General features: G+C 36.1%; 1 protein-coding gene across 1 annotated transcript; it reads left to right on the top strand.

Annotated features, from left to right (window-relative positions):
• LOC113519081 (pro-resilin) lies at positions 1 to 26,187 on the top strand. Its single transcript, XM_031911515.2, has 4 exons — positions 1 to 89; positions 1,223 to 1,265; positions 24,170 to 24,239; positions 24,483 to 26,187. The coding sequence occupies exons 2-4, from the start codon at positions 1,245 to 1,247 to the stop codon at positions 25,610 to 25,612; spliced, it is 1,221 nt and encodes a 406-aa protein (XP_031767375.2). The 5' UTR covers positions 1 to 89; positions 1,223 to 1,244; the 3' UTR covers positions 25,613 to 26,187.
• Positions 26,188 to 27,271: the final 1,084 nt, after the last annotated feature.

The raw sequence follows: 27,271 nt of genomic DNA, 5'->3' as shown, positions 1-27,271 counted from the left end.
GCAGTGCGCGCATCACACTTGACACATTGGTCGCATCCCAGTGCCGCCACTAACCCACACTACCCACACTTAGTGCGCCCCGTGACCTGGTGAGTACGCGAGTGAGTGCGTGTGAAGTGTTACCCAAATGTTCCAGTCGTGTGAAAAGTATTTAGTAGTCACGTGGTAAAAACAGATGGAGAAAGAAATTGATTGGAATTGGTATAGATAGTGAATACATATAGTGGAATCAAATATATATATATATATATATATATATATATATATATATATATATATATATATATATATATATATATATTTAATTATATTATGATATTGTATGTAATCAGAATTGGATTAATTGCTCGTGGACTGCATATAATCACGCCACACCCTTTTGGTGAAAGCAGAGTTTGTTTTAATATTCTACATAAATAATCAGTATATATTTGCTATTAAAACTTACATATGTTTGAGTAATGTAGTAAAATGTATTTAGTTGTATTAGACGATACATTCGCCGTTTCAGAGTTGATTTTGATGAATCTTTTATTCCTTTAGCGGTTTAATTCTTTCTGGAATCAAATTTTAATTTTCTTTATTAACGTAACATATTATTTGTGTTTATTCGATAAATTTGCCTGTCAACGTGTTAATATACTGAATGTTGTTAAAAAAAAAAACTATTAAATTAATAATCTATTTATAATATACTTCATCAAAATCTCTAAATTTTAATCTAAAGTGTCTACAAAAATAATAATCAAATGCCTGTAAAATATTTAACGACATATACGCAGTTGTTGTCTAAGGCATTAATTATAAAAGCTTTGTCACTCTCTCTACGTACCCCTTGAAACGTCTAGCGTGAAGTTAATTAAAATATATACGCTATTTCAATAGTTAAGCAATCATGATTCTCAATTAATTACATGGAAACAATATAATACAACGTGAACTCAAAATCCTTATAATTTTGCATTTAAAAATACATAAATTACATTGTAGCTTTATGAACGAGGAAATCCAATTCATACGTGTCCAATAACCCGTCATTACAATGGTGTTTCATATATAATTATTGGCAGAGAAACCCATGTAATTTTCACTTGATATTATCATGCAAATTGAGCACTGGTGAAATAATAAATCGTATGTCAATTAGAATACAATGTATCATGTCTTCCTAGATCATTCCTTGATATTTTAAATTTTAAGCACCTTTTACTTTTATTTTCAGAAACCAACTGCCGAATAACAAGATGATCCAAATGAAAGCAATGGTATGTACTAATTACATTTAATTAATACAAAAAATAAATATGTTCACGACTATAATCACTAATGGGGTAGTCAGTGGTATTTTTTCCGATAATAGTTGAGTTATAGTGAACGCAAAACTCCAATGTCATAGATGGTGAAAATTGATGTTATTGGTGTTACCCATCGCCGCCAAGTTAATCAGAAATTGAAACACACGATAGTTTTTAGTGTCGATTAAATTCGATCTCACGATCTATGCAATGCAAATCGGGATCACCACTAGCTCATATCTCTCTCAATGTTTAATTATTACAGATAAATTTATTTCTTATTTATTTCCATCTAAATAATATGTAAATATCATATATATATATTCATTTATTACCTAACTAGAAGACTATAAATTAAACAGCTGTTTTAAATTAAAATGTTCATGCAAATACTAGACTAGATTTATCTTTGTTAATGAAATAAATCTAATAAATTACGAGCTATGTCATCCGACTAGATTACTATAGTTAGCTATTTTTTTATATTTCCGGATTAATAAATCTATAGGTAATAAATTAAATCTATCTATCATTTATATTTTTTTTACAATTGAGTAAAAAATTCTTTGTATACTGAGTGCAAGGCGAAAGCCGACACCACTGTCAATATTATGACTTAGCTACCAGCTGCTAACAGGACGACAACTCCGAAAACATAGCTACAAACGTACCATCTTCTATAATAACAAATCGACCCATCAGAGGTACAGAGTACAGAGGAGTATCACCTGAATCCTCAGGAATGGCTACGCATGGGCGAAACAGTATACTCTGTTATGTACATGGTACTGCTCATGTCTATAGCCGACGGTTACCACTTTCCATCAGGTGGACCGTCAGCGCGTTTGCCATTCTAAGTTGTTTAAAAAAAAATCTAGACAAGTAGTTTTGTTTTATACCATAAAGATAGCAATCTACATACATACAGCCCGTCTGATGGTGAACGATCATTGTGGTAAACGAGATTATCTATAAATACTTTTCGCTACCACATTTATGACGTAGGATGAATTCTTCTCGTACAAACCATAATAACTGTGCTGAAGCGTTTAAGAAGCTGAAGTTAAAACTTACTAGTTTACAAACCTCTTGTAATCGCTTATGAGAGGTCAACAGTACGACGCTAGTTCGATTCTAATGATTACATAAAATTAACCTTCAAAGATTCACCATGTGTTAAGCTAAAAGTTGTATTTTGCGCAATAACAACGAAATATTAAATAGATATTACAAAATCCAAGTCGTACTACAGACAACTTCATGGTGTTGCAAATGGTACGTGGCCGGATGTTTAATCCGGACGCTTTCTTAACAATATTTACGATCAGACATTTAAACTCTGTTATTTTTTTTTTTATGTAACTTGGATTAACAAATGAACTTACGGGCTATCTGATGGAAAGAAATAATATCGTCTATAGACGTGAACGGGTCTCATGAGCATCAATGTATGCATTTATGTCCACGGATAAGACTTCCATTATCATTCCTGATAAGTGAAATATTATTTCTCCATAACTTGTAATTTACCTGCCATATATGTACCTGCATCTTAGTAAACCGATCATAGAATAAGCACATGCTGATGCTGCTTCGCTGTAGAAACAGTATTTTTCCCCAAAACGGCGATTTTATTACTGTGTTTCGGTTTGAAAGGTGGGATATGGCGTGAATTTACAGGGTACAGAGGAATAACACCTGAGTCCTCAGGAATGGCAACGCATGGGGGGTATTATGGGCGAAACAGTATACTCTGTTATGTCCATGGTACTGCTCATGTCTCTAGGCGACGGTTACCACTTTCCATAAGGTGGGCCGTCAGCTTGTTTGCCATTCTAAGTTGTATAAAAAAAGCCATAAGAAAACAGTGCCATTCTGAGTTAAGAAATTTTAAAATTGTCTATAATCTACGCATACAGAATTGTCCCCAACAACTGTTCACGGTCTGGTTTCCTATATAATCAAGTTTTAAGAACCGTGTAATTGGTGTTATTCACATTTTATTTCACATTTGTGCTGCTAATAATTACAAACATTATGGTATAGAAATCGCAGATAGAGATATCTGACAATCTTCCTCTGAAATTGTAATTTGGCCTTTGCCTAAATATTACCATTGGCAGCCCAACAAAGTCGAAGGTATTTAATATTCACGGCGACTGTTAATCTGTGAAACCCCTAAGGTTATCTCTACAATATATCCTATTACGAAACTTGCGGTTTGAAGGGTTATTATTATTACTAACTCCTCGGGAATGACAATGCATATGACATACAGTGGGCATCAGAATTTACTCAGTTCATGACTACTTTCTATTAGAGAGAACAGCAACTTTTATTGTATTCTAAAATATAGAAATAATCTCCACAAAATGCAATTCTAAAATATATTTCACTAATGAAACTATAATGAAATATAATATTGTCATCACAGGAATAGATAATAACAGATTCACATAATGGCAGCCGCAAGTAACATCGTATCTTTTGTATAAAATATAGTATTTAAAGTATTTATATGATAAAATAACCTGCAACACAGTTCGTGAGCAACGAGCAATCCTTTACTTGATTTAGTTAAGTGAATTCATCGCACGCGTGCTCGCTGTCCGAGCGGAATTTAAAAGCTCAAATTAAAATTTTGTCCTAACTGCAATAACAACCAACAGGGCTGCTAGTATTCAGTACTACAATGATAGAATAGACTAGAAATAATCATCGTTTCTCTATTCTTATACCAGTTATATAAATTTTGAGGTGGACGGTTAATTTTTTTATCCACATTACCCAAGATTTTGACCTTTAGTTTTACAACTAGAAATATTTTTTTTTATATACAACTTAGAATGGCAAACAAGCTGACGGGCCACCTGATGGAAAGTGGTAACCGTCACCTATAGACACGAGCAGTACCCTGGACATAACAGAGTATACTGTTTCGCCCATGATACCCCCCATGCGATGCCATTCCTGAGGACTCAGGTGTTATTCCTCTGTACCCTGTAAATTCACGCCATATCCCACCCTTCAAACCGAAACACAGCCATGCAAACGCAACTGCTTCACGGTAGAAACACGAATGGAACAGAGGTACCCAAGCAATCGACTTTTTTACAAAGTCTCCCTCTGGTAGATATGTAGATAGATACACATTATTGTTTTCTCCAAAAGATTACAGTAGTAAGCTTATTATTAATACAAACAATTACAAGAAATGATCACATTGAGAAAACAATAGGCGATCTTATTGCTAAAAGCGATCTCTTCTAGGCAACCTTTGGATGGAAAGGAAAAGTAACATTTAGGAAAAGAATACTTAGTGTTCCAATCACCGAAATAACAGTAGCACATATATGTCTGTGATTACGGTTTAAAATCGTGGACATATTTAAAAGCATTTTTATTTAAGATTTTAATTGACCCTTTTTGATAAATGTAACCAGTCAAAAAGGACCTCTAAAGCCCCATATATTTAAATAAATTATTAAATCTTAATTTTTTTTATACCACTGAGGTGGCAAACAAGCATACGGCCCACCTGATGCTAAGCGGTTACCGTAGCCTATGAACGCCTGCAATACCAGAGGTATTACGCGCGCGTTGCCGACCCTGAAGAAACCTCTTTACCCCCCTTTTGAAGAACCCCATGCTGTAGTCTCTTGGGAAGACCTCGGAAAATGTTAGTAATTCAACAATATAATGTTATAAATGAAGTTTACGTTACGTTACATATTAACACCGTACACAGGGTTGAAAGCAGATACTTTTATCATTTTAATGTACATGAGGGTTCATGTACATTAAAATGATAAAAGTACACTGCTTACCATTTATTAAAAATATCTTTTTATAAATTGTTTTAATTTGTATGCATTCGATTTATTTATATAAACACTCGAATTTATGAAATTATACAAAACAAACTTCCAGGATACAATGAGCTATAACAAATCCGTAACTTTTTGTTTTCGTTCATATTTTATTCAGAGGAATTTTACCAAAGTTAAAATACATTCCGATTGTCGTGCTGCTCTTGTTTTTAATGAGTTGTATTGTGGTTTTCCAATTATATATTCTGACAGCCCTAACCGGTAAACATTTTGCGACTTTCTTAAACTTCCACATAAAATGTAGCCAATCCAAATTGAACCGTGAAAAATGTGAATATTCAAGGGAATTACTGAAATGGGGAATCCAACACTTTATTTACTATGTATGACGTGATACGAGTGATTTATCGCTTCGTACATACATGAATAAACTTTAGAATTCTATTAAATAAATACAAATTGCTGATGGTAATGTTTTCTCATATTCACTCGAATTTTATTCCTCTGAGAAACGTCCGTCCGAGAAATTAAGCCATAACATCTCACTGTGGCAATGAGCTAATCACATGGCTTGAAGAATCGACAACCGATAGGGAAGAAAGGTTCTTGAGCGGCGACCGCGTACGGGTAAACTCAGTGTAGGACGACACCCCACTAGATAGAGTGACGACCTGAAATACATCGCAGATACAGGTGGCTCAGGACCATTCTCTATAGCAAATCTATGGGGGAGACTTATGTCCAGCAGTGGACGGATCATGGTTGAAATGATGATGGCGATGATGATAATCCCACTGTTGAAATCCCACAGAAGAAAAATATAGCCTCCAATTACCACGCTAGCCATACAGTAGTCATAAAGGATTTAACTTTTTCTTCGTTGTTATGACATTGTATAATTATTCCTGAAAGATCTTTCACGATTTCCTAGGATTGAAAAGGAGTATATTTAAAAGAATTATTTTTAATACCAATACATAGTGTTATTCTATTAACCATACAAGGTTGCTCTGAGTCGTTCAGTGATGTTTAGACGAACTATATCCGAATTTCATTCATTCATTCATTCATTCTCATCAACCATTAACTGTCCAATACTGAACATGCTAACCAACTCCATAAAGGGGGTTTTGTTTTAGTTGCCATGCTTGGTGGGATTGGCGCACAGTTTTTTAAGATAATTTTAGTAGAACACTACTGCCCATCCTTCGACCTTTAAATTCCCTCAGTCGCCTCTTACAATATCTGCAGGTAAAGAAGGGGTGGTCCGTTCTACGTCGGGACCACACGTCAACCCAGTTTCCGAAATCATAATAATAACATAATCCGAAAACTTTGAGGGCTATAGTAGCAATGGATGGTGTACCTAGCCCGAATAACCAATAATAAGTCCGGAGGAAAAGTTCTCTAGTATCGTTATATAAAAACAGATAAAAAAAATTAAGTAACAAGTTAAAGGAAAGCTTTTATTAAAAGTCATTTCATAATACTTAAACTTCCCTATTAGTTAGTTACATCCGTAAGCGGTCTCTAATGTGTTTCCATTCACACGGCCCACCGTAAGGGTATAGATACACGGGCGGTTCTCCCGCCGCGGCTACTCGCAGAGCATCTAAAAACACGATGTCTACATACGGCCACAGACATGGATAGATATAGACGACGCAACTATTTAATAAAACGATATTTCAATGAACTACTTATTGATAAAAAATCTCTCTCTCGACTAACAGAGTGAGAACACGGTGTCACAGATAATACTATACTAGTTTACTTTAAAAAAAATTAAACTAGTAATTAAATTTTACATCAAACAGCCTGACTAATATAGTAATAATAGCATATATAACTCTCTCGTGGGAAAATACCCGTGTCCAGCAGTGGCAACCGCGGTAAATCCGTAACAGACCTTTATCCTTAAAGTTTTTTCAACATAAGTACATGTTTAGCATAACCTACTTTTCTTGTTTTGGATATGATGCACCCCCAGAGAGGACACGTCAGTATAGACAACTGAAACTGGCCTAATAAATCTTACTCAAACGAACAAACATGTAAAAACTCCGAATTTATACTTAGCCGAAGTCAAATAGCCTCTTTTGAGCGTATGTTAGGGTCAACAGTTTACATACAAACTAAATACAGTCTGCGATATCTATTTGAATCTATATCTGTGTATATAGCTTAAAAATTGTCTCTACTAGAGTTTACAAACGGATTCTCGCAACGAGGGTGGCTTACCTGTCACATTATGACATGAATCTATCCAACTATTCTTCAACCTTCCACATATAGCTAGTTTGTAAATGGTCGATAATGTTGGATCGTGGCTTCTTAATACGTATTCATTCAAATCATTGATGATCAGCGCCTTACTGTCCAACTTGACCCGCTGAAACTGCGTAGAGATGTTGCATCTCTGTGCATCTTCTATCGAATTTATCATGGGGAGTGCTCGGAGGAATTGTTCGGATTGATACTTGCTGCTGACTTTCACCACCGTACAACCCGCCATAAACTAAAGTTTCATCCCAACCATCTGGACGAGTGGCGGTCTTCCATCGTGCGTTTTTCAAGGCACTTTCTTTCACGCACAACCACTCTTTGGAATCAACTTCCAGCAGCAGTATTTCCGAACCGATACGACATCATAACCTTCACGAAAAGAGCATATTTCTTTTTAAAAGACCGGCAGCACACCTGCAATGCCGTTGGTGTTGTGTGTGATCGTGGGCGGCGGTAGTCACTTACCATCAGGTGAGCCGCATGCTCGTTCGCCCCCTGTGTTGTAAAAAAAAAGTAGAGTCTCAATTAGTTGGAATAAACTGGAGTCACGTCGGACGGTAGAACTCTTGGACGATAGTGCAGTGTCGGCTTAAGGGTGCTTATGCAGCGCACCGCAGCCCCATCGCTCGCCGTGACCACACGCCGCACGCTGCACGCCGCACGCATTCGTCTTGCGGCCCAGCGCAGCGGCGCGATTGCGTCACGAGGCAATTTGAAGCGACCGCAGAGTCGCGCGGTTGCGTCACACCCCAGCGACGAACCGTCTCGATGTGAACTCATAAATCTTCGCGAAAATATAACGTTTTCGACAGGAATTCATTCGCGGCTTTTCAATGACTGCGACGCGGAGACAGAACTCATTGTTCCGGCAAGAAGTCGAAGTTCCGGGAACGCGGACGTGGTCTTACGCAATACGTCATGATAGGCAAACATGGTGTAATTCTTTATAGACCCATAAAATGATTAGGTGATCGTTTATTTAGTAAAATAGGTGGACAGAGATACCCATATCAATCAAATCTCCTTCTGGTCAAAGACACAGAATGTAAGTACAAAATTGTACCTATAGTATTAGTATTATAGAAAGTGGTAACCGTCGCCTATAGACATGAGCAGTACCACGGACATAACAGAGTATAATGTTTCGCCCATGATACCCCCAATGCGTTGCCATTCCTGAGGACTCAGGTGTTATTCCTCCAGTAAATTCACGCCATATCCCACCCTTCAAACCGAAACAGTATCCAGTTGATATAAGTATATGTTAATTTACTACGAGTCTCTTCAAAACCTATCGATCGATTATAACTTTAAAATCCATTACCTGTAATTTGAATATCAAGTAGGTCGTCAATTAGTTGGCTGTTTCATGTTGCATAAAAAAATGATTTATAACACAAATAATAAAAATTAGCATGTGTTATATTTACCAACTTATTCGGTCTACTTACGAAAAGCGTTACTCAAATTGCTCTACGCATGCAATTTATTTCTTGGGTGATTATCGACTTCTCACTAAACGTTTCTATGTACATTGATGTAAACTAACTCTAGATGCACATTTACATTTAAAACATGCACCCAAGTGTACAGATTGTGTTGTAGTGAACATAAATGAAGTCTATTGCTTATCTCGTCTTACTAACATGGGAAATACTCAAGTAAAATTTGATATGAGGAGTCTTCATGAGATCAATAATTGCCAAAACAATAAAATTTAGAAAATTTGTCTGTCTGTCTGTTTGTTCAGGCATTGCGTAAAAACTACTGCACCAAATTAAATACGGTTTTCACAGTAGTGTTTCTAAACGCTTCTTAAAATCTGGTGTATATTTTTTATCTCGATACACCAATCAGAAGTAATCTTTTTCATTGGTTTTCCTACTTCTAAAATCCACGTTTACGAAATAGCGAGCATAAATCTAGTTGTACAAAAGTCGATTGCTTGGGTACCTCTGTCCTATTCGTGTTTCAACTGTGAAGCAACTGTGTTTACATGGCTGTGTTTCGGTTTGAAGGGTGGTATATGGCGTGAATTTACTGGGTACAGAAGAATAATACCTGAGTCCTCAGGAATGGCAACGCATGGGGGGTATCATGGGCGAAACAGTATACTCTGTTATGTCCATGGTACTGTTCATGTCTATAGGCGACGGTTACCACTTTCCATCAGGTGGGCCGTCAGCTTGTTTGCCATTCTAAGTTGTATAAAAAAAACGCTTAAAAGTGAATACATAATTTACAATTTACAAGTATGTAAACTCTTCAAGTTTCCCAATTTCCGATTGTGTATCTTGAGTTAATTAGTACATCAATAGTCTTGTATAGATTAATACCGTTAATGAACAGTAAGTCACAGTGAGCTAGAAGGCGATGACATAACGGCTACGGACGGCGGCGAAAGCTAAGAAGGTCAATGTCAGTTTCCGCAGCGCGCGCGCAGCGCAGGTGCGTTACGTCACGCGCATGCGCATCTCGCGGGCTCGCCCGGCCCTCGAGTTACCTTATGTTACGATAGCAAGCCATATCATATGTCTACGGTTGTTTATGTTTTATTTTATTAAAGTTTGAATTTAAATATCAAGAGTCATTATGTTTATATTGTTTTCTAAATGCGTATCTTGTAGTACACTAAATACCTATTTGCAACCTACAAAAGGAATTTCACAACATAAGTATATATATAATAGTATTAGTTTTTTTTTAAAGGGTGAAAATGGTATGGTAACCCCGCCTGCGCTAACGGGATACGCTGGCGGGGCACCAGTGAAGGGCGATCGACAAAAATGAAAACAGGCCAGTTGGCCCATCATGATGAATTTATCAGGAATTAATCATGATAGTTTCCAGGGGAATCCGCGAAGAGGTCGACCTGATTGGGTATATTGCTAGCAATGGGATTCTTAGTCTCCATTACTAACAATCCCTTTCCCCCCAATAGTATCAGTTAGGTACAACACCTTTATATATGTGTTATTGGAATCCTGCAATGAGGAGGAGGGCGTTGATATTCGCGACACAGTTTTATACTTCTGCGGATATCGTCGTTTTTTTTAAATAATATTGTAACCAATGTTTTTGTTCCAAATAAAGAATTAATATTATATATTAAACCCCTTAAAACTGAAATCTTCTACAAACCTATTTCAACTATTTCACTGTTTTGTTACTTTTTTTCAAATGGGGAATTTAATGTAAAAGAAAGAGACAAAACCATTGAATAACTAAAACAGGTTTGGTTTGAAGTTTTCATGAAAAAGGGAGTAAGTTTTTATCTCGAGCTGCATAATGATAATTTCATAACGATTGGTTAAATTAAAAATTTCAATCGACTTCTAAAAGGGGCATCTCAATTGACACAATATTGAGTTTCAAAATTATCACGCAGTACTAATATAAAGGTGCCTAAGTTAATTTAGATTTTACTCTATTAGGTAAATTTAAATAATAATAAAAAAAGTAATGATCTTAGGCCATTAATCTTTGCAGATTTCTTTCGCGGCATAATATGGCATACGAGTCACAAAACCTGAGCCGAAGCTATTCTAGTAGTACAATTAGCAGACCGTTTTCACCCGCCTTTCTTTGCAACAATGGTATGATATGACAATGCTGCGATGTGGCTCATTGTTCGGAGATATCCGATGGATTATATCACCGGCAATCGTTTGGCCATTGAACTTACGAGACGTGGGAAAGTTTTCCCATATCATTATATATTTTAAAAACCAATGCCGACCTGTACCCTGATTAGAATAGATAGATAGATAGATAGATAGATAGACAATTTATTTGCATTACTTACAGCACACAAATTACAATAAAAAAAATAAAAAAAACATACACGTAATACACAGTAAAAGAGACAAAAGAATAAAAATAAAAAAAGCACAAATAAAAAAACAAAAATACAAAAACAAAATACATAATCTAACAATCTCCTTTGTTAACATTCCTTCATGCGTGTGCCATAGTAACACAAAATGGTCACAGCTCAGTTTATTGCTTCAATAACAATTGTTTAATAACAAACTTCACGGCAGTAGGTATCGTGGATCCTATCTTTAAAACACTTTGTATTTCCCCCATCCTTGAACGTTGAACTCGTTTATTTAAAATGTCGTTGAATCCTGTTGAATATTAATATTTTGTTTGTTTATCAATATTTAATACATTTATACATATCTGTATTAAATATAATTTTAAATGTTTTTGTAATATACAAAGAAATATAATTAAAAATATTTTTTTGTTCTCTATAGAAAAATCAATTGGCTATATTAGATGAAAACGTAAGCCATCTTAAACTTCGATAAGAAATTAATTGAATAACTTCTCAACTCCAACGATATTTGAACGATACCTACGTTTTTACGAGTATTGGACTAGTATAAAATAAGTATATTTATTTTTAGGATCGACGTAATATTTGAAAAAATGTACAAGTGACTATTGTATAGATACATTGCAAATATTAGAAATATAGATACGGCATCATAACCAATAAACCATCTGCACAACAATACAAATAATTATTTTTCTGTATAAATGTAATATCAAATTTATTACACGTTCTGCTCTCGGCTGTAATCGAAAATCGTAATGAAATATAACACGTTAACAATTTTATCTGTCAACATTATACGGGAATGAGCTTTCCAAATTTTGCATTCAACATTATCACGGCGCATTCGACATATCAACAACACGGGACTGTAACATTAAAAAAAAACAACAATTTTAATACTACTCATACATGTGTTCGAATAGTCAATCTTTTTATACTTGTCTTACTCATATTTAATAGACAAACTAGAGATAGATATTTTTTTAAATTGAGTTGTTTACAAACAAAATCTACGCTTCCAATCTGTGACACATGACAGTTTACGAGCCTCCGCGCGTTTGTTGCTTTGGTTGTCAATTTATTAATTGTCTTGGTTTTTGGTCGAGTAGCCGCCATTTTGTAATGGATTCCTTTTTGCATTGTCATCTGAGAACAAGGAATTACATAGGAGGGAATGATAAAATAAAAACTGTAAATCATATAGTTACCTCCTTCCTTCTTATGCAAATATAATTAGTAAAAAGAGGACGAAAGATACACCATCAGTTGCTATTTTTCTCAATTCACAGCCTGGCTAATGTATAGAAAAAGTTTGATATGTCATCTATTTGTCAATGACAAATATTACATTACTAGATTATATATTCGACACAGTTTATGTAGAAAGTATGCAAGCAGGTTGTATTTGAATTTAGTAAGGTTATACGGCCGTATAATATTTTCTATACACTGGCCTGCTATGAATTGACAATTTTATCACTCCTGCTATGTAATTCCTTGTTCTTAGACTTAAACTAAAACATAAAACCCTTAATTATCATCTTTATTTCACAAGTAAACAGTTCCCAAATTGAACAAGAAATAATTATCAATAGTAGATAGAAGATTTTCTATGTATGTCATTTTATTAAAGTTCATAATTTCATTCGTACTTTGTCCGGTAATTAAATATAATCAATACTAATTAACATTAATTTAAATATAGTGTAGTAATACCACTATATTTATACTCTATCATTCTAACCACAATTTATCGACCCACATTGAAAATGTACATGTAGTTACATGTAGTGGAGGTGTAATTGTGATGGTGGAACTTCTTTATAGTAGAAGAAAACAATATTCATCAAGAATATTTTGTGGCGTAGATGATCCAACAAACTTCTTTTTTTATACAACTTAGAATGGCAAACAAGCTGACGGCCCACCTGATGGAAAGTGGTAACCGTCGCCTATAGACATGAGCAGTACCATGGACATAACAGAGTATACTGTTTCGCCCATGATACCCCCCATGCGTTGCTATTCCTGAGGACTCAGGTGTTATTCCTCTGTACCCTGTAAATTCACGCCATATCCCACCCTTCAAACCGAAACACAGCCGTGCAAACACAACTGCTTCACGGTTGAAACACGAATGGGACAGAGGTACCCAAGCAATCGACTTTTGTACAGAGTCTCCCTCTGGTAAACTCCGATTGACTTGATCAAGTTTTAATACATACCTGTCTTCTTAGAAGGAGGGAATTGAGAAACGGAAGGATATTTGGGTCTTGATAAGTATATGTATATATTTATCAAGTATTTACAGAATATTTACAGAGAACAGGTTCGAATTCAGAATAGAATAAATCTTTACAAACAGTGCGAATTTATCGGTCGTGTATTAATAATCAACAAGACCTCGTATCGTAGCAACTGTATTGCCACGCACGTAACGATGAATACGCCATACAAACAACAACAAAAGCCTGGCTTGAAAAACTTATTCATAACTTAAAACAATTAATAATGACAAGGAAATTGTTGAAACCAAAATAAACTTTTCTTTGTTATAATCATATTACTTTGTCGTAGGCTCTTACATGCCTTTCTAATTTGTTTTTACTGTAAGACATGTTGTAGGTGGACGTATAATAGTAATAAACACATATTTTATCATCTAATACTACAATTCATCCAAGTAAAATCGCGTTGTACTTAACATAAGCCATTGTAGGCCACGACACAAAACCTCTGGGTCACAGTTCACACACCTCATTTGTAGTTTTACATAATACGCGACTGCGACACTTGCACGCATACATCTCTGCTTCTAATACAATTCTTTTGATAATATCAGTAAATGACATTCAATGGATATGATGGCATCGCTCTCAACCGTTGGATTTAAGTCTGGGTAAGAGGAACACTTCTACTTTCGCTTGGGAAACGCAATCGGCCGAATAGCACGTGGCGCGAGTTATATCATATGATGTTATTTAAAATAACATTATGTGCCACAACTTGATACTATTTATAGACGTGGTTCACATCTCTGAGCGACATGATACACATAATTAAGACGATATCTGCATGTTAATACGGTTATACAAGAAAATAATGAATTATCAAATACTCATCTCAAAAATTATATACTCATGCCCGTAAGTAACGTTGTAATTAGGAAAATATTGATGTCATTAGATCAGACGTGAAATTTGTTTACATTTACAAACATTGGGTCACGGTTATGTCATTTACAAACACTCCGATATTCCGGTCGTTCGCACTAAGAAAATGGGCGGGAAAATACCAACGCCATTTTGTAATGGAAAGTGTCATGGCGGACAATCTCAGCTACCGGGTTCCGCGTGATCTAAAATGCACTTCCTCGCTCAATCTCCTAGTGAAGCAAAACCTCTATTGCTTTTCACCTTTCGCCTAACAATGACGCTCGTAAATTCACACAGTTACGAAAAACACTTCGTTTCAAGAACAATTTGTTTTAATTCGCGTTTGATTATGAATAATATGAATAATTGCACGTGCAATCGTTTCCGATCTCATTAGAGGATCTTTGAATGATAGCGCGGGAAAATAATGAAATGTAATGGGAAGAATAATGTTGTGTTTGCACAATTTTTGAACAATACAGCGTATACGATATTGCGCAGACAATTGTAGCGACTACACGGTGGATCGCCATGGGTCGCACGCGCACCCGTGGGAGTCCTGAGACGAGCCGACGCCCGACGGCCTCACGAATAGCCTTTGAATTACTGTAGTCCGCATAATTTACTACTGTCATGTTCTACTTCAATTCAGCTATTTTATCTTGCAAATTTCTAAACTTATTTTTATATTTTTTTTTTCACATGTCGTTTTTTTACGTTGGTTATTTCTCTTCAAAGTTATTATATATAATTTAAATACCTAATAAACAACAATGATGCTTAATTCTCCATTCATAAAAAAAGTGAGTTGGTAAATTAATTTTTTTTTAATCTACGTTTTATTTGGGATTTTTGTTTTTTAACATGTCAATCCCAAATTAATTTTAACAATTATTTTGTAAATTTTTCGTATAAATTTATTTAATTTCAAAAAGAATTATATTGATCTGTGAACGAACCTGTGAAATTTGAAGGAACCTTTTTTGCTAATTTCTGAACGAATGATATAATAATAATTATATAATAATGCATTCTATGTCAGGACCATTATTTCGATAACTATCTCTCACTCGTGCGCCGTCAGCGTATACCGTTAGTGCATGGGGTGTTACCATTTCATTATCACCCATTAAAAAAACAATTAATGATGTTATTTATTATATTATAGTTTAACATAAGTACCTACTCAATACCAAGTGTGACCTGAGTATACCCATTGTGGTACCTCTATAAAAAGTGCAAAATTACTATACCCAATGTTATGCAGTTTATTTTGGTTTATGGTCGATTCTCACTTGATCCAATTTCCGCGCATTATATTGCAAGCAGGAACTCCGGTGATGTGCAGCCATCTTGCGGTTTGTCTCAAATCGTTTTTGCTAATGGCGCATAGAGTGAGCGAAAATTTTTTTCATTTCGTTTCACGTCTTAGAATGAGCTTTTTTTTGATAGGTGAAAATGGTATGGTAACCCCGCCTGCGCTAACGGGATACGCTGACGAAGCACCAGTAAAGGGTGATAGATGAGAATGAAAACAGGCCAGTTAGCTCATCATGACGAATTCACAAAGATTTAACCATGATAGTTTCCAGGGGGAACCGCGAGGAGGTCGACCTGGTTGGGTATATTACTAGCAATGGAATTCTCAGTCTCCATTACTAACAATCCCTTTCCCCCTCTTAGAATGAGCTAGGCATAAGCTATAAACAGGAAGTTATTCAAAAAATGTTTACTTTACTTTAATACTAGCTTTTATCCACGACTTCGTCTGCGTGAGCGGGATATATTTAATGACTGGTATTAAAAATAACCTATATACTTTTCCATTACCTATTGTACATTTATACCAAATTTCATAGCAATTGGTTAAGCCGTTAAAGCGCTTTAAGTTAACAAACAAACTCACTTTAACATTTGTAATATTAATAAAGATAAATTGGTATTTTTATTGGTACTTTTTTATGAAGAATTAACTATATTACAGAAAAAAAGGTTACAACCCACCTATTATAAAGTAATAACCAACCAAACAACACCATGGACAGCAGAATACATAATGAAAGCATGGTACTACCTCATGTGTTGCCATTCCTAAATACTAAAGTATTTGACCTTGTCTTGATGGGACTTTTTATATTATACTTATTTAAAATATTTTTACTAGCATACCCAATTATTTAAATATATTCCCGATTCAAGAATACGATGGTACTGGCAGTTTACCATGTAACATAATTTTGAAATTTTGCGCCAAAATTTCGTTCCATGATGACTCACGTTCATACTGAAATCAGTATTTCATTTGTCATTTCACCTATAGTATTCGAATGATTGAAATTTTTTATAATATTTATTTTGTGATTTTAATGATAGATTAGTTAAATCAATTAGGAAATAATCCTTTGTTCGTACCTAAAGAAATCTGTGATTTATTCGTCCATTGACGATAAATTGTCCTGTATGAACATTAAAAAAACTGTTTCACCACACACGACGGAGTCAGCGACCTAAGACATCCGTTACACTACAGATCTCTAGATGAATTTGTAAAACAATTGCATAATAGCGGGACGGGTGCGCGCGCGCACGTGTTTACACGTCGTGAAATCACTTAATGAGTGTTCACGGTTCGCGCATTTTTTATTGTCTTGTTTGCTATTAATTAACATTTTTTATTATCTATAGTTCGGGTTTAATAGTGAAAACATAGTTTTGTATAGCAACCGTGCGACATTGTTTAAATCTTGATAATCAGATTAGATTAAGATAGATTGCCGTGTGGTCCCGGCATAGAATAGTCCACCCCTATCTTTCCCGTTGGTGTTGTAATAGCCAACTAAGGGAGGGCGAAGGATGGACAGCAGCGTCCCTCTTGAAACATCTCTAAATCCTGACTGCGGTTGCCAATCCGCCTGCCAAGCGTGGCAACTACTGGCAAAACCCCCCAAGGTGGAGGATTATGTTTTTTTGTTATATAACAACTTAGAATGGCAAACAAGCTGACGGTCCACCTGATGGAAAGTGATAACCGTCGCCTATAGACATGAGCAGTACCGTGGACATAACAGAGTATATTGTTTCGTCCGTGATACCCCCCATGCGTTGCCATTCCTGAGGACTCAGGTATTATTCCTCTGTACCCAGTAAATTTATGTCCAGCAGTGAACAGTTAAAGGCTGATATGATGGTGATGATGAATCAGATTAAAGTTTAATTACCATTATCATAATTACAAGCCAAGAATAATTCCTATCTATTATTCATCTCTACTTCAGTTTCTTAAAAAATAACAAACAAATAAAAAAAAACAAAAATCACGTACAGTGCAGTTTCAGAAGGGTGTTCTCTCGCAAACGCTCAATGGAACGAGCTCCCTGCCGACGTTTTCCCAAAAGGCTACAGTATGGGGTTTTCAAAAAAAGGGTGAATTAAGTTTTCTTCAGAGCAGACAACGCGCACGTGACACACCTAGTGTTGCAAGCGTCCATAGGCTACAGTGTCCTTTTACCATCAGACGGGCTGTATGCTTGTTTCTCACCTTCGTGGTATAAAAAAAATATGATCTTTATATACTCTTACCTAATTTTGTTTAGAATTTGACTATTTAATTCAATTATTATTTAAGTAAATTAATTGATAATTATTTGTTACTATTAGTATACAAGATCTTGCACTTTTTCGCGACTAGGCCAATTAAGCATAGAAAATTTTCTAAAGTAAGTCTGGTCGGAGTATTCCACGCAGTTTTAGTCTCCTAAATGTTTATAGTTTGGTGGACTAACTTTGAAATCATATAATTAATAAGAAGCACTTGTAAAGTAATTGATCTACCCTACTTACGAAGCTTTTCATCTTTAAAGTTTTCTTCATACGCTTTATAATAATATATACCAATAAAAAGCTACATAATACATATGTAGCTTTTTAAACATTTATATTTATAAATTGCTCATTCTTTCAATTTTCCATAGAGTCACGTCATATGATTTTTCAAAAAGGCTATTAAAACTATTATCAAAGTCGGCAATGTCGCTTACTGCTTGCCATCAAACTAACGTTATATTACCTTATATACCTTACGATTTCCTCTAGGTACAGAATCTAATTTAAAATCATTGCTTGGGAACAAAAAGAACTAGCATCCAATATAGTGGAATTTTGTTCAGTTTTTAATGCAGAAATGGATCTTAATAGACAATTTACATACTATCGTATATGACAATCTCATACTTCACGTAACCGTGTACCTGCATCGGAGACAAACGGGGGCGCGCCAGTGAAAGTGGTACATTATTTAATTACTGGTGGATTAAGATTGCCATTTAATTGTCCCACAATGCGAACCCATTGAACACGCTGTGTCATTGTGGATGTGTATTTATACTTTAAAAATTATATGATCTATTTATTTAAATCGAAAAAAAAAAACTTCATTACTATATAATTCTGTAAAATATATATTTCTATAAAAAAAAACAATTCTTAAGAATGTATTAATTGTTACATAAATTGTAATAGAAGTATTGAAATTCAAATCTACTAGCCTACTTTGAAATTTCTCGTCTTCACATTCTTCCACGGCCATTCTCATATCAGTATTAAAAAATCGACTTATTTTTTTAATTAATTGTTCTAATTATGACTCTGCACCATTAATTTTTTTTATACAACTCAGAATAGTATACGAGCTGACGGCCCACCTAATGGAAAGTGGTAACCGTCGCCTATGGACATGAGCAGTACCATGGACATAACAGAGTATACTGTTTCGCCCATGATACCCCCCATGCGTTGCCATTCCTGAGGACTCAGATGTTATTCCTCTGTACCCAGTAAATTCACGCCATATCCCACCCTTCAAACCGAAACACAGCCATGCAAACACAACTGCTTCACGGTTGAAACACGAATGGGACAGAGATACTCAAGCAATCGACTTTATTTGTATAATTCTAGATTTAATTTTAAAGAATTTTACTAACTTAACTGAACGTGGCAAAATCTATAGATAAAAAAAAAACAATGAACATTCTTTCCAGTGATGAATGAGTTAATTGTAAGTTGTGGCAACTCGCCGTCCAGCTGGGCCTAGCAGCCTACCATTGTCGCGGCGCATTCTCGTCGCCGCCATTACAGCGCCACGACCGCATACAACAAGCTAATCACTTCACAGCTGAAAGAAATGCCACGAACCACCTAATTAGAATAAATTTGCATGTGCCGCTATTGTTCTGGCCGCCTGTTGGCACACTCGCGTCCGATAATGTTGCAATTACTCGGATCCGCGCTTTTTGTTTTTCACCTCACCTCGTTGTTGCCACATCATAATGTACACCCTTGGGAATAAATAGACCACAATGGCTGTTTATGCAATTATTTAAGCCAATGATTTAAGGCCTTCAGGTTCCGGACAGATCAAGCACACTTAAATCATCATAAAGCCGCATAGAAACAAAATGGGATTTCTTCTTCCCTTCAAGATTCATAATGAACATACAATGAAAATCTGTCCGAAATTTAAATGTAATGTTAAAATTATCAAAAATATGTTATCGAGACATTATTTATGATGGATTAAAATCACACTTGATCAACGAGTCCAATTTTGCTGTAAACGTATTTAATGTAAACGGATTTAATCATACATTAGAAATTTGGATCTGAAATTTCGGAATTACATTTCGTATTAGACCGTCAGACCGTTACACCACATTATTAAATTGTATTTAGTCATGAGTATTAATCACTATTGTACCTTGTCATATTAAACTTTTATTTAATTAACTAAAGGATAATCTTTACAATTGATTGATATTACTCAACAAGTAATTGAAAAGGTTTTCCCTAACAAGCGATAAAAAGTCTCTGCCATCGTTAAAAATTAGGGCTAATCATAAGGAAAAATTTATAAATATATAAGATTTCTCCTACCTGTACAAAGTTATTTACCCTTAATGCGAAAGTTTTAACAATGTTGCTGAAATATGCCAAAATGCTTCCACAGACTTTGGTGAAAATTATGGGCACAAACTTAGTTTGAAATTTTGGTTTAAAATTATGAATTTTCTATGAAATAAATAAGGAAGGAGGAGAAACTAAGAACCCTATAAACAATAACGAAACCATGAGAAACCGCTTGTTTGTATTTTGTTTAGTACCCATAAATAATATTGAAATTAAAAAACTTTTGAAGACTGCTTCAACCCATGCCTTCAACCGGGACAGTTCCGAAGGACTGCCACAATAAAACACATCTGAAGAGCCCTTTTTTATGTCTCTGGGAAAATTCTTTTCGCATTTCTTGTATGCTCTCACTACGAAATCGAATCTATTTTTTTTAGATTTTCCAACATTTTTCACCGCGAAAAAAAGCAGTATACGTATACACGGACGAACAAGGAGATATTTGGTAGACATATTAGATCTGAATTATTTGCAAGTATAAACTTTATATCTTGACTTTCAAGACTAAATTATTCCAATTAGACGTTACTTTATAACAACCAGTTGCTTGCTCCACAAACAAAAGCAACAGTTTCAATCGTTCAAGAGAATTTATATTTATGTCAATTAATAAGCGAGTAAACCCTATCAAATATTATGAGATATAATAACCTCCTTCTTTCAGAAGTGGCTTCAAAAGTGCAAAACGATTTAAATAGAAAATACAAAATCTACATGTTTTTTATGCCATGAAGATGTCTTAACTGCCCTTTTTAAAGAACCCCAAACTATAGTTTCGGAGACAACCTCGACAGAGACCTCACTTTAGAGAAATTCCACTGAAACCGCACTGTACACGACCATTTAAGGTCTACAAGCTATGAAACACACAAAGGAAGGCAAAGTTATACTTAAGGACCATGTAATGTCCATATTGCAATATAACAATAATACTTCTTTGAAAATAGACAACAAACGTTTTTATCATAGATAACGATCTAGTTTAGAGATTCGCGAAAGTGGAGTTAGCATGTTTACGAGTGACGTGAACGGATTTCGGAACAAGTGCCGACGGAGTAGAGCAAAGAAAGATTTTCACCGCGCGGCGGCTGATCTTTGTTTGCACGCGTCATGGATGTTAACTGGCTATTTATGCTGTAAGCAAATTAGATGAGTTTGAACGCCGCTTCGAATATTTATATTTGACTTTATCTTTACTAATCTCTTTTAAACTCAGAACTTGTAATAGCTTTAATGCATATATTTTATAAGGCTCTCGTTGCGTTTCGCAATAAATTGCTATATGTTAATTAATAATACTGGCCAGGTTATAATTTTACAAAAGTGATTTTCAGAATCTAATCACTAAGTATATTTAGTATTACTCCACATAGTGTTGCGGTCTTAGGAGATCTTAATTGAAAAGCCCCTTGCCTTTCAGTCCTATTATAAGAGAAAGAAAATTTAAAATACTTAATTAAATTAAATTAAATTATATCATAATTAGGGCCAGTTCCACTTGTTCCTATAAATACTTTTGAAATAATATCTTATTAATACAATAAAATTCTAACCAGACGATGTCTGTACATATTTTCAATAAGAACAATAGATACCATAACAATAATTTTTAGAACCTGCCTGTATATTTGGTCCAACATCACGAAAAAACTACATCAAATCGGATTCGGTTATCATCTTTATATTCCTAAAACTCTAACCTAAAATCTGATGTATGTTTCATCTTGATACGCAATCCAGTAGTTGTCAAATTTATTAGTTTTCCCTACCACTGAAATTCTCGCGCACTAAGTACCAGACAAGAAACTATTAAGTATAAGAACTATTATTATAACTATTATAAAATTATTATAAGAAAAATTACAGCAATAAGAAAAAGCACATAACGGTGAATGATTCTTATCAAAGACGTCGTGTTAAATTGTTGAATTGAGATTTTTAAATGTTGTATCCCTAAAACAATTTCAAGTTCAATGTCTAATACAAGTACATATTCAGCTGGCGTTGTATTGCAACACAAAAGGGAAATGATGATCACCGCCGCAGCCTTGCCTTGACTCGCGAGAAAAATCATAGTTTCGTCAACAGTTGCGTAAATTGGTCGTTAACATCTAGCCTTAGGACACTACCTAGCGCGTACAGCAATCTAGCTCTTGTTGGGATAGATTTAACAGCGTATATCGATTACGTACAATGTATCTACAATACGTGTACGAACTACAATAATCTGATAATAAGCTCAGCAGCAAATGAGACACGCGCCATTGGCAAATAAATTCGGATTTGGGTGACAGAATCAATGTCAGGGGAAGAGATACGATAACTTGAGTTGCTTCACGTAAATTGCTATTCAATGAACAACGAATGCCACTATTTGTATGAGATAGTGTGGTTAAATGAACAAACGTAAAAGAGAAATCATGTTTTGTTTCTACATGACAAAATCATGGTGTTTCAACTCACATATTTATTTCGTTTCTGAACTTTATTATTACCCGATTGTTTAACATTGAGTGTCTAGCAATCTTTACTGATATTATAAATGTGAAAGTGTGTTTTGTTTAATAACTTATAACTCCCTAACGGTTTAACCAATTACTATGTTTATACATATACTTTATAGGATGAATAAAAATATAGGCTACTTTTCTTACCAGAGGGAGACTTTGTACAAAAGTCGAATGCTTGGGTACCTCTGTCCCATTCGTGTTTCTACCGTGAAGCAGTTATGTTTGCATGGTTGTGTTTCGGTTTGAAGGTTGGGATATGGCGTGAATTTACAGGGTACAGAGGAATAACATCTGAGTCCTCAGGAATGGCAACGCATGGGGGTATCATGGGCGAAACAGTATGTGTGTGTACTGTTATGTCCATGGTACTGCTCATGTCTATAGGCGACGGTTACCACTTTCCATCAGGTGGGCCGTCAGCTTGTTTGCTATTCTAAATAGTATAAAAAAATCTTAATTACGTGGACGATGTCGCAAACAAAAGCTAGTATTTAATAACTAGTTATTAAACTCACAAATAAAGCTCTCAAATTGAGATCTTTATTTGATCTCATGCTAAGTAACAGCACGTTGATATCCCGTAAAAATGCAGCCCGTCAACCTTGTAATACGTAAATTATGTTAAAACACGCCACACAAACAATTTGATTATTGTGATTTCTGCCTCACATAATATATTTTAGGAGTCGGAATCCTTTCGTTCGTGTATTCTTTTTTTTCAAACGACTTCAAAAAGAAGGAAATTATAAAATTTGTTTTTATCTGAAAGGATATGCTTACAGGTCTTGGTCTCATAGAAATTTTATCAAAATCAGTCCAGTTTTTAAATCAAAATAACTATATTTTTTAAATTAAAATTTAATGATTTTATTAGGATTTCAGAATGATTATTTATGATTGTGTTTTACAAAAAAATAATTTATTATTAATTTCTTGCTATAATTAAGATGCACTTGTTACTAGCAACAGTCTCTGGCATTTAGACTTGACTTATAACATACATCAATCATTTAACAATTTAAATATGTATTAATTTAAACGATAGCGTCGTCAATTCTGATCTGAATGTGACTTTTATATTTTAAGAGTAAACTATGGTACTTATGTTCATATTGGTATCATATTAGTTTTATCAAATTTGAAATGGTTTTTTTTATATGGAATACATTTTTAATTGTTTCATAATTTTGTAATAAGATATATAATTATATACCTAGTTAAATCATAGATCTTCACTACCATTTTCTATGTAGCTGTCCACTAAAATAAAATTTGTTTACAGCTGGTGCCAGCTCTGCTGCTGCTGTCGTGCATCGAAGCATCACCGCCGCGGAGACATTACAAGCGCGATGGTAAATATTGCATCTTATGTACACATATTCTCTTCGTCCTCTTACGTCAGAGCTCGCGCCGCCATTAGCACGCCGGCGAGCCGATACCCAACGGCTTCTGTTTGTTTGTCTTCGATGTGCTCTCACAATATTGACATTACTTAGCCCAGATTCTTAAAGTGTGAAATTTACCACACATTCCAATTTCTTACACAGTATATTTCTTGATGACGCAACAGTAAAACAACACTGCTTTTATTCCAGCTCCGCTGAGTTCATCCTACCTACCGCCCTCGAGCGGCAGCTTCGGCGGTGGCAGGCCGTCATCATCGTACGGTGCACCTAGACCATCGAGCAGCTATGGCGCCCCCAGCCGGCCCTCGTCTAGCTACGGACCTCCGAAACCTTCCAGCAGCTATGGAGCCCCGGCGCCCTCTAACAGTTATGGCGCACCAGCTCCCTCATCTAGCTACGGAGCACCCGCCCCCTCAAGCTCCTACGGTGCCCCAGCCCCATCGTCCAGCTATGGTGCCCCGGCCCCATCATCCAGTTACGGTGCACCACCCTCACGTCCATCCTCAAGCTACGGAGCTCCGAAACCATCCAGCTCTTATGGAGCTCCTGCTAGACCGCCAGCGACGAGCTATGGAGTCCCAACTGGACCCTCTACCTCTTACAATGCTCCAAGGCCATCTAGCAGCTACGGTGCTCCAAAACCTTCGAGCTCCTATGGCGCTCCAGCTCCGTCTAGCTCCTACGGTGCACCTGCGCCATCCAGCTCGTACGGTGCTCCCGCTCCCGCACCTTCCAGCTCTTACGGTGCCCCCGCCCGCGCACCTTCCAGCTCTTACGGCGCCCCTGCTCCATCTAGCTCATACGGCGCTCCTGCTCCATCATCGTCATATGGCGCCCCAGCACCATCTTCGTCTTACGGCGCGCCATCATCTGGGTCTAGTCACGGCAGCAGTGGGTTCAGTAGCAGCGCATTCAGTGGAAGCGGTTTTGGATCAAGCGGTTTCGGCGGCAGTGCTCCGTCTTCAAGCTACGGCGCTCCTTCGGCTCCATCTAGCAGTTATGGCGCTCCTTCGGCTCCTTCTAGCAGTTATGGTGCACCTGCTCCTTCTAGCTCTTATGGGGCACCGGCAGCAGCGCCATCTAGCAGCTACGGTGCGCCGAGCGCAGGTAGCTTCTCTAGCGGATTCTCGTCCAGTGGCTTCTCATCCGGCGGTTCAGGTGGCTACTCCTCGAGCAGTTCAGGTGGATACTCTTCCGGTGGATCCGGGGGATTCTCAGGCGGCTCCTCCGGCGGATTCTCGTCTGGTGGTCACGGCTCCAGCGGCGTCCCGGCCACTATCAGCCAAGGATACGATTCAAATGGAGGGTATGTATACTAGAGACAGTAAGACCCTTAGTATCACGTTATCGGATGCATACGTTAGTCAATTTGGTAAGCTACTTGGATAGGCTTTGTATTGGCGTGATGGAGTCTTCTGTCACATATTACATAAGCCCAGTGTTCAGGAATGAAATTGATAGTGTCAATTGTGATAAGGTTACCGTTTAATTTGGATGTAGACCACTGGGTCTATCCAGATATTGTACTGGGTACTAACTCAGTACCATATCTGCCAGTCAACATTGTAACTTCCGACAATAGTTTGCTACAAGTAAATGTAACATTTAGCTCAATTCAATATTCTCAATTGATTACGCTGTATAAACAAACAATGAATATTGTACGGGCGCTGTTCGAGTACGGATGTTCAGGCCAGCGGGCGCTAGTGTCGACTCTCTATTTATTTATCGCGCGCTATCAGTATCACTCATTATCGATCTGTCGCAAGCTTACCACTGTGGTAAGCGAATGAACGAAAGTATTAAATTTATTTAATTTTAATAATGAATTGTACAAAAATTAGTATGTAAGTACTTAAAAACATTTTGTATAAATTAAAAAATTTGTAAATAACTGTGTGTATTTATTGCTTCGATTCCAGTAGATATATCCTATTCAAATTTTTTTTTTATACAACTTAGAATGGCAAACAAGCTGACGGCCCACCTGATGGAAAGTAGTAACCGTCGCCTATAGACATGAGCAGTACCATGGACATAACAGAGTATACTGTTTCGCCCATGATACCCCCATGAGTTGTCATTCCTGAGGAGTCAGGTGTTATTCCTCTGTACCCAGTAAATTCACGCCATATCCCACCCTTCAAACCGAAACACAGCCATGCAAACACAACTGCTTCGCGGTTGAAACACGAATGGGACAGAGGTATCCAAGCAATCGACTTTTGTACAAAGTCTCCCTCTGGTGATGCAACGTATTTGTTAGTGGTAGCTTATTACTCATTATATATGACTTCTATTTAATAATATAATTAACTTATAACATATAGTTATACATTTTATAATGCAATATGATGTTGGTGTTGCTATAAATAAAAAAATTAACAACATCAACAGCCGAGTTCCTTGTCCGTTCTGCTCAAGTGAAACTGCATTCTGAACTGGGCGGGATATTCATAAAAAAATGCTATCAAACAAAAAATATTTATAATTAACTTTATTTAGACAAGACTTCTTTATCTTTATTTAAAAATATTATAAGTACATATATACTCGTATACTGACCCTGGTCTCACTGAATATATAAGGTTAAATAGAAATCCTGCTGTCCTTTTAATTAATGCAATGTAAATTATAATAGGACGCGTGATCCCGGCGCATAATAGGCCACTGGCGACTAGTGTTCATTAGTGAGAAATGATAGCTGACGATGAAAGCAGGTCATGTGACCCATCGTGAAGAGTTTAACAAGAATTAACCACGATGATTTCTAAGGGGAACTACGTGAAAATCGACCTGATAGGGTGTATTGCTAGCAATGGGGCTATTAGAACCCATTATTAACCGTCCCATTCCCCCATTACCTATACTAGCTACATTGACAACTTCATTCGCGAGACCGGAATAAAAAGTCACCCATGTTCTTCTTCATCCCAAACACTGTTCCCCGCCTGCGATCATGATGAATTCATCACAAA

The sequence above is a fragment of the Galleria mellonella genome, unplaced genomic scaffold (assembly GCF_026898425.1).
Source record: "Galleria mellonella isolate WM207_F2 unplaced genomic scaffold, CSIRO_AGI_GalMel_v1 utg1812, whole genome shotgun sequence".
Taxonomy (NCBI): domain Eukaryota; kingdom Metazoa; phylum Arthropoda; class Insecta; order Lepidoptera; family Pyralidae; genus Galleria; species Galleria mellonella.
Note: the sequence above shows the minus strand (reverse complement) of the source record. Positions and strands in the feature narration are given on the sequence as shown.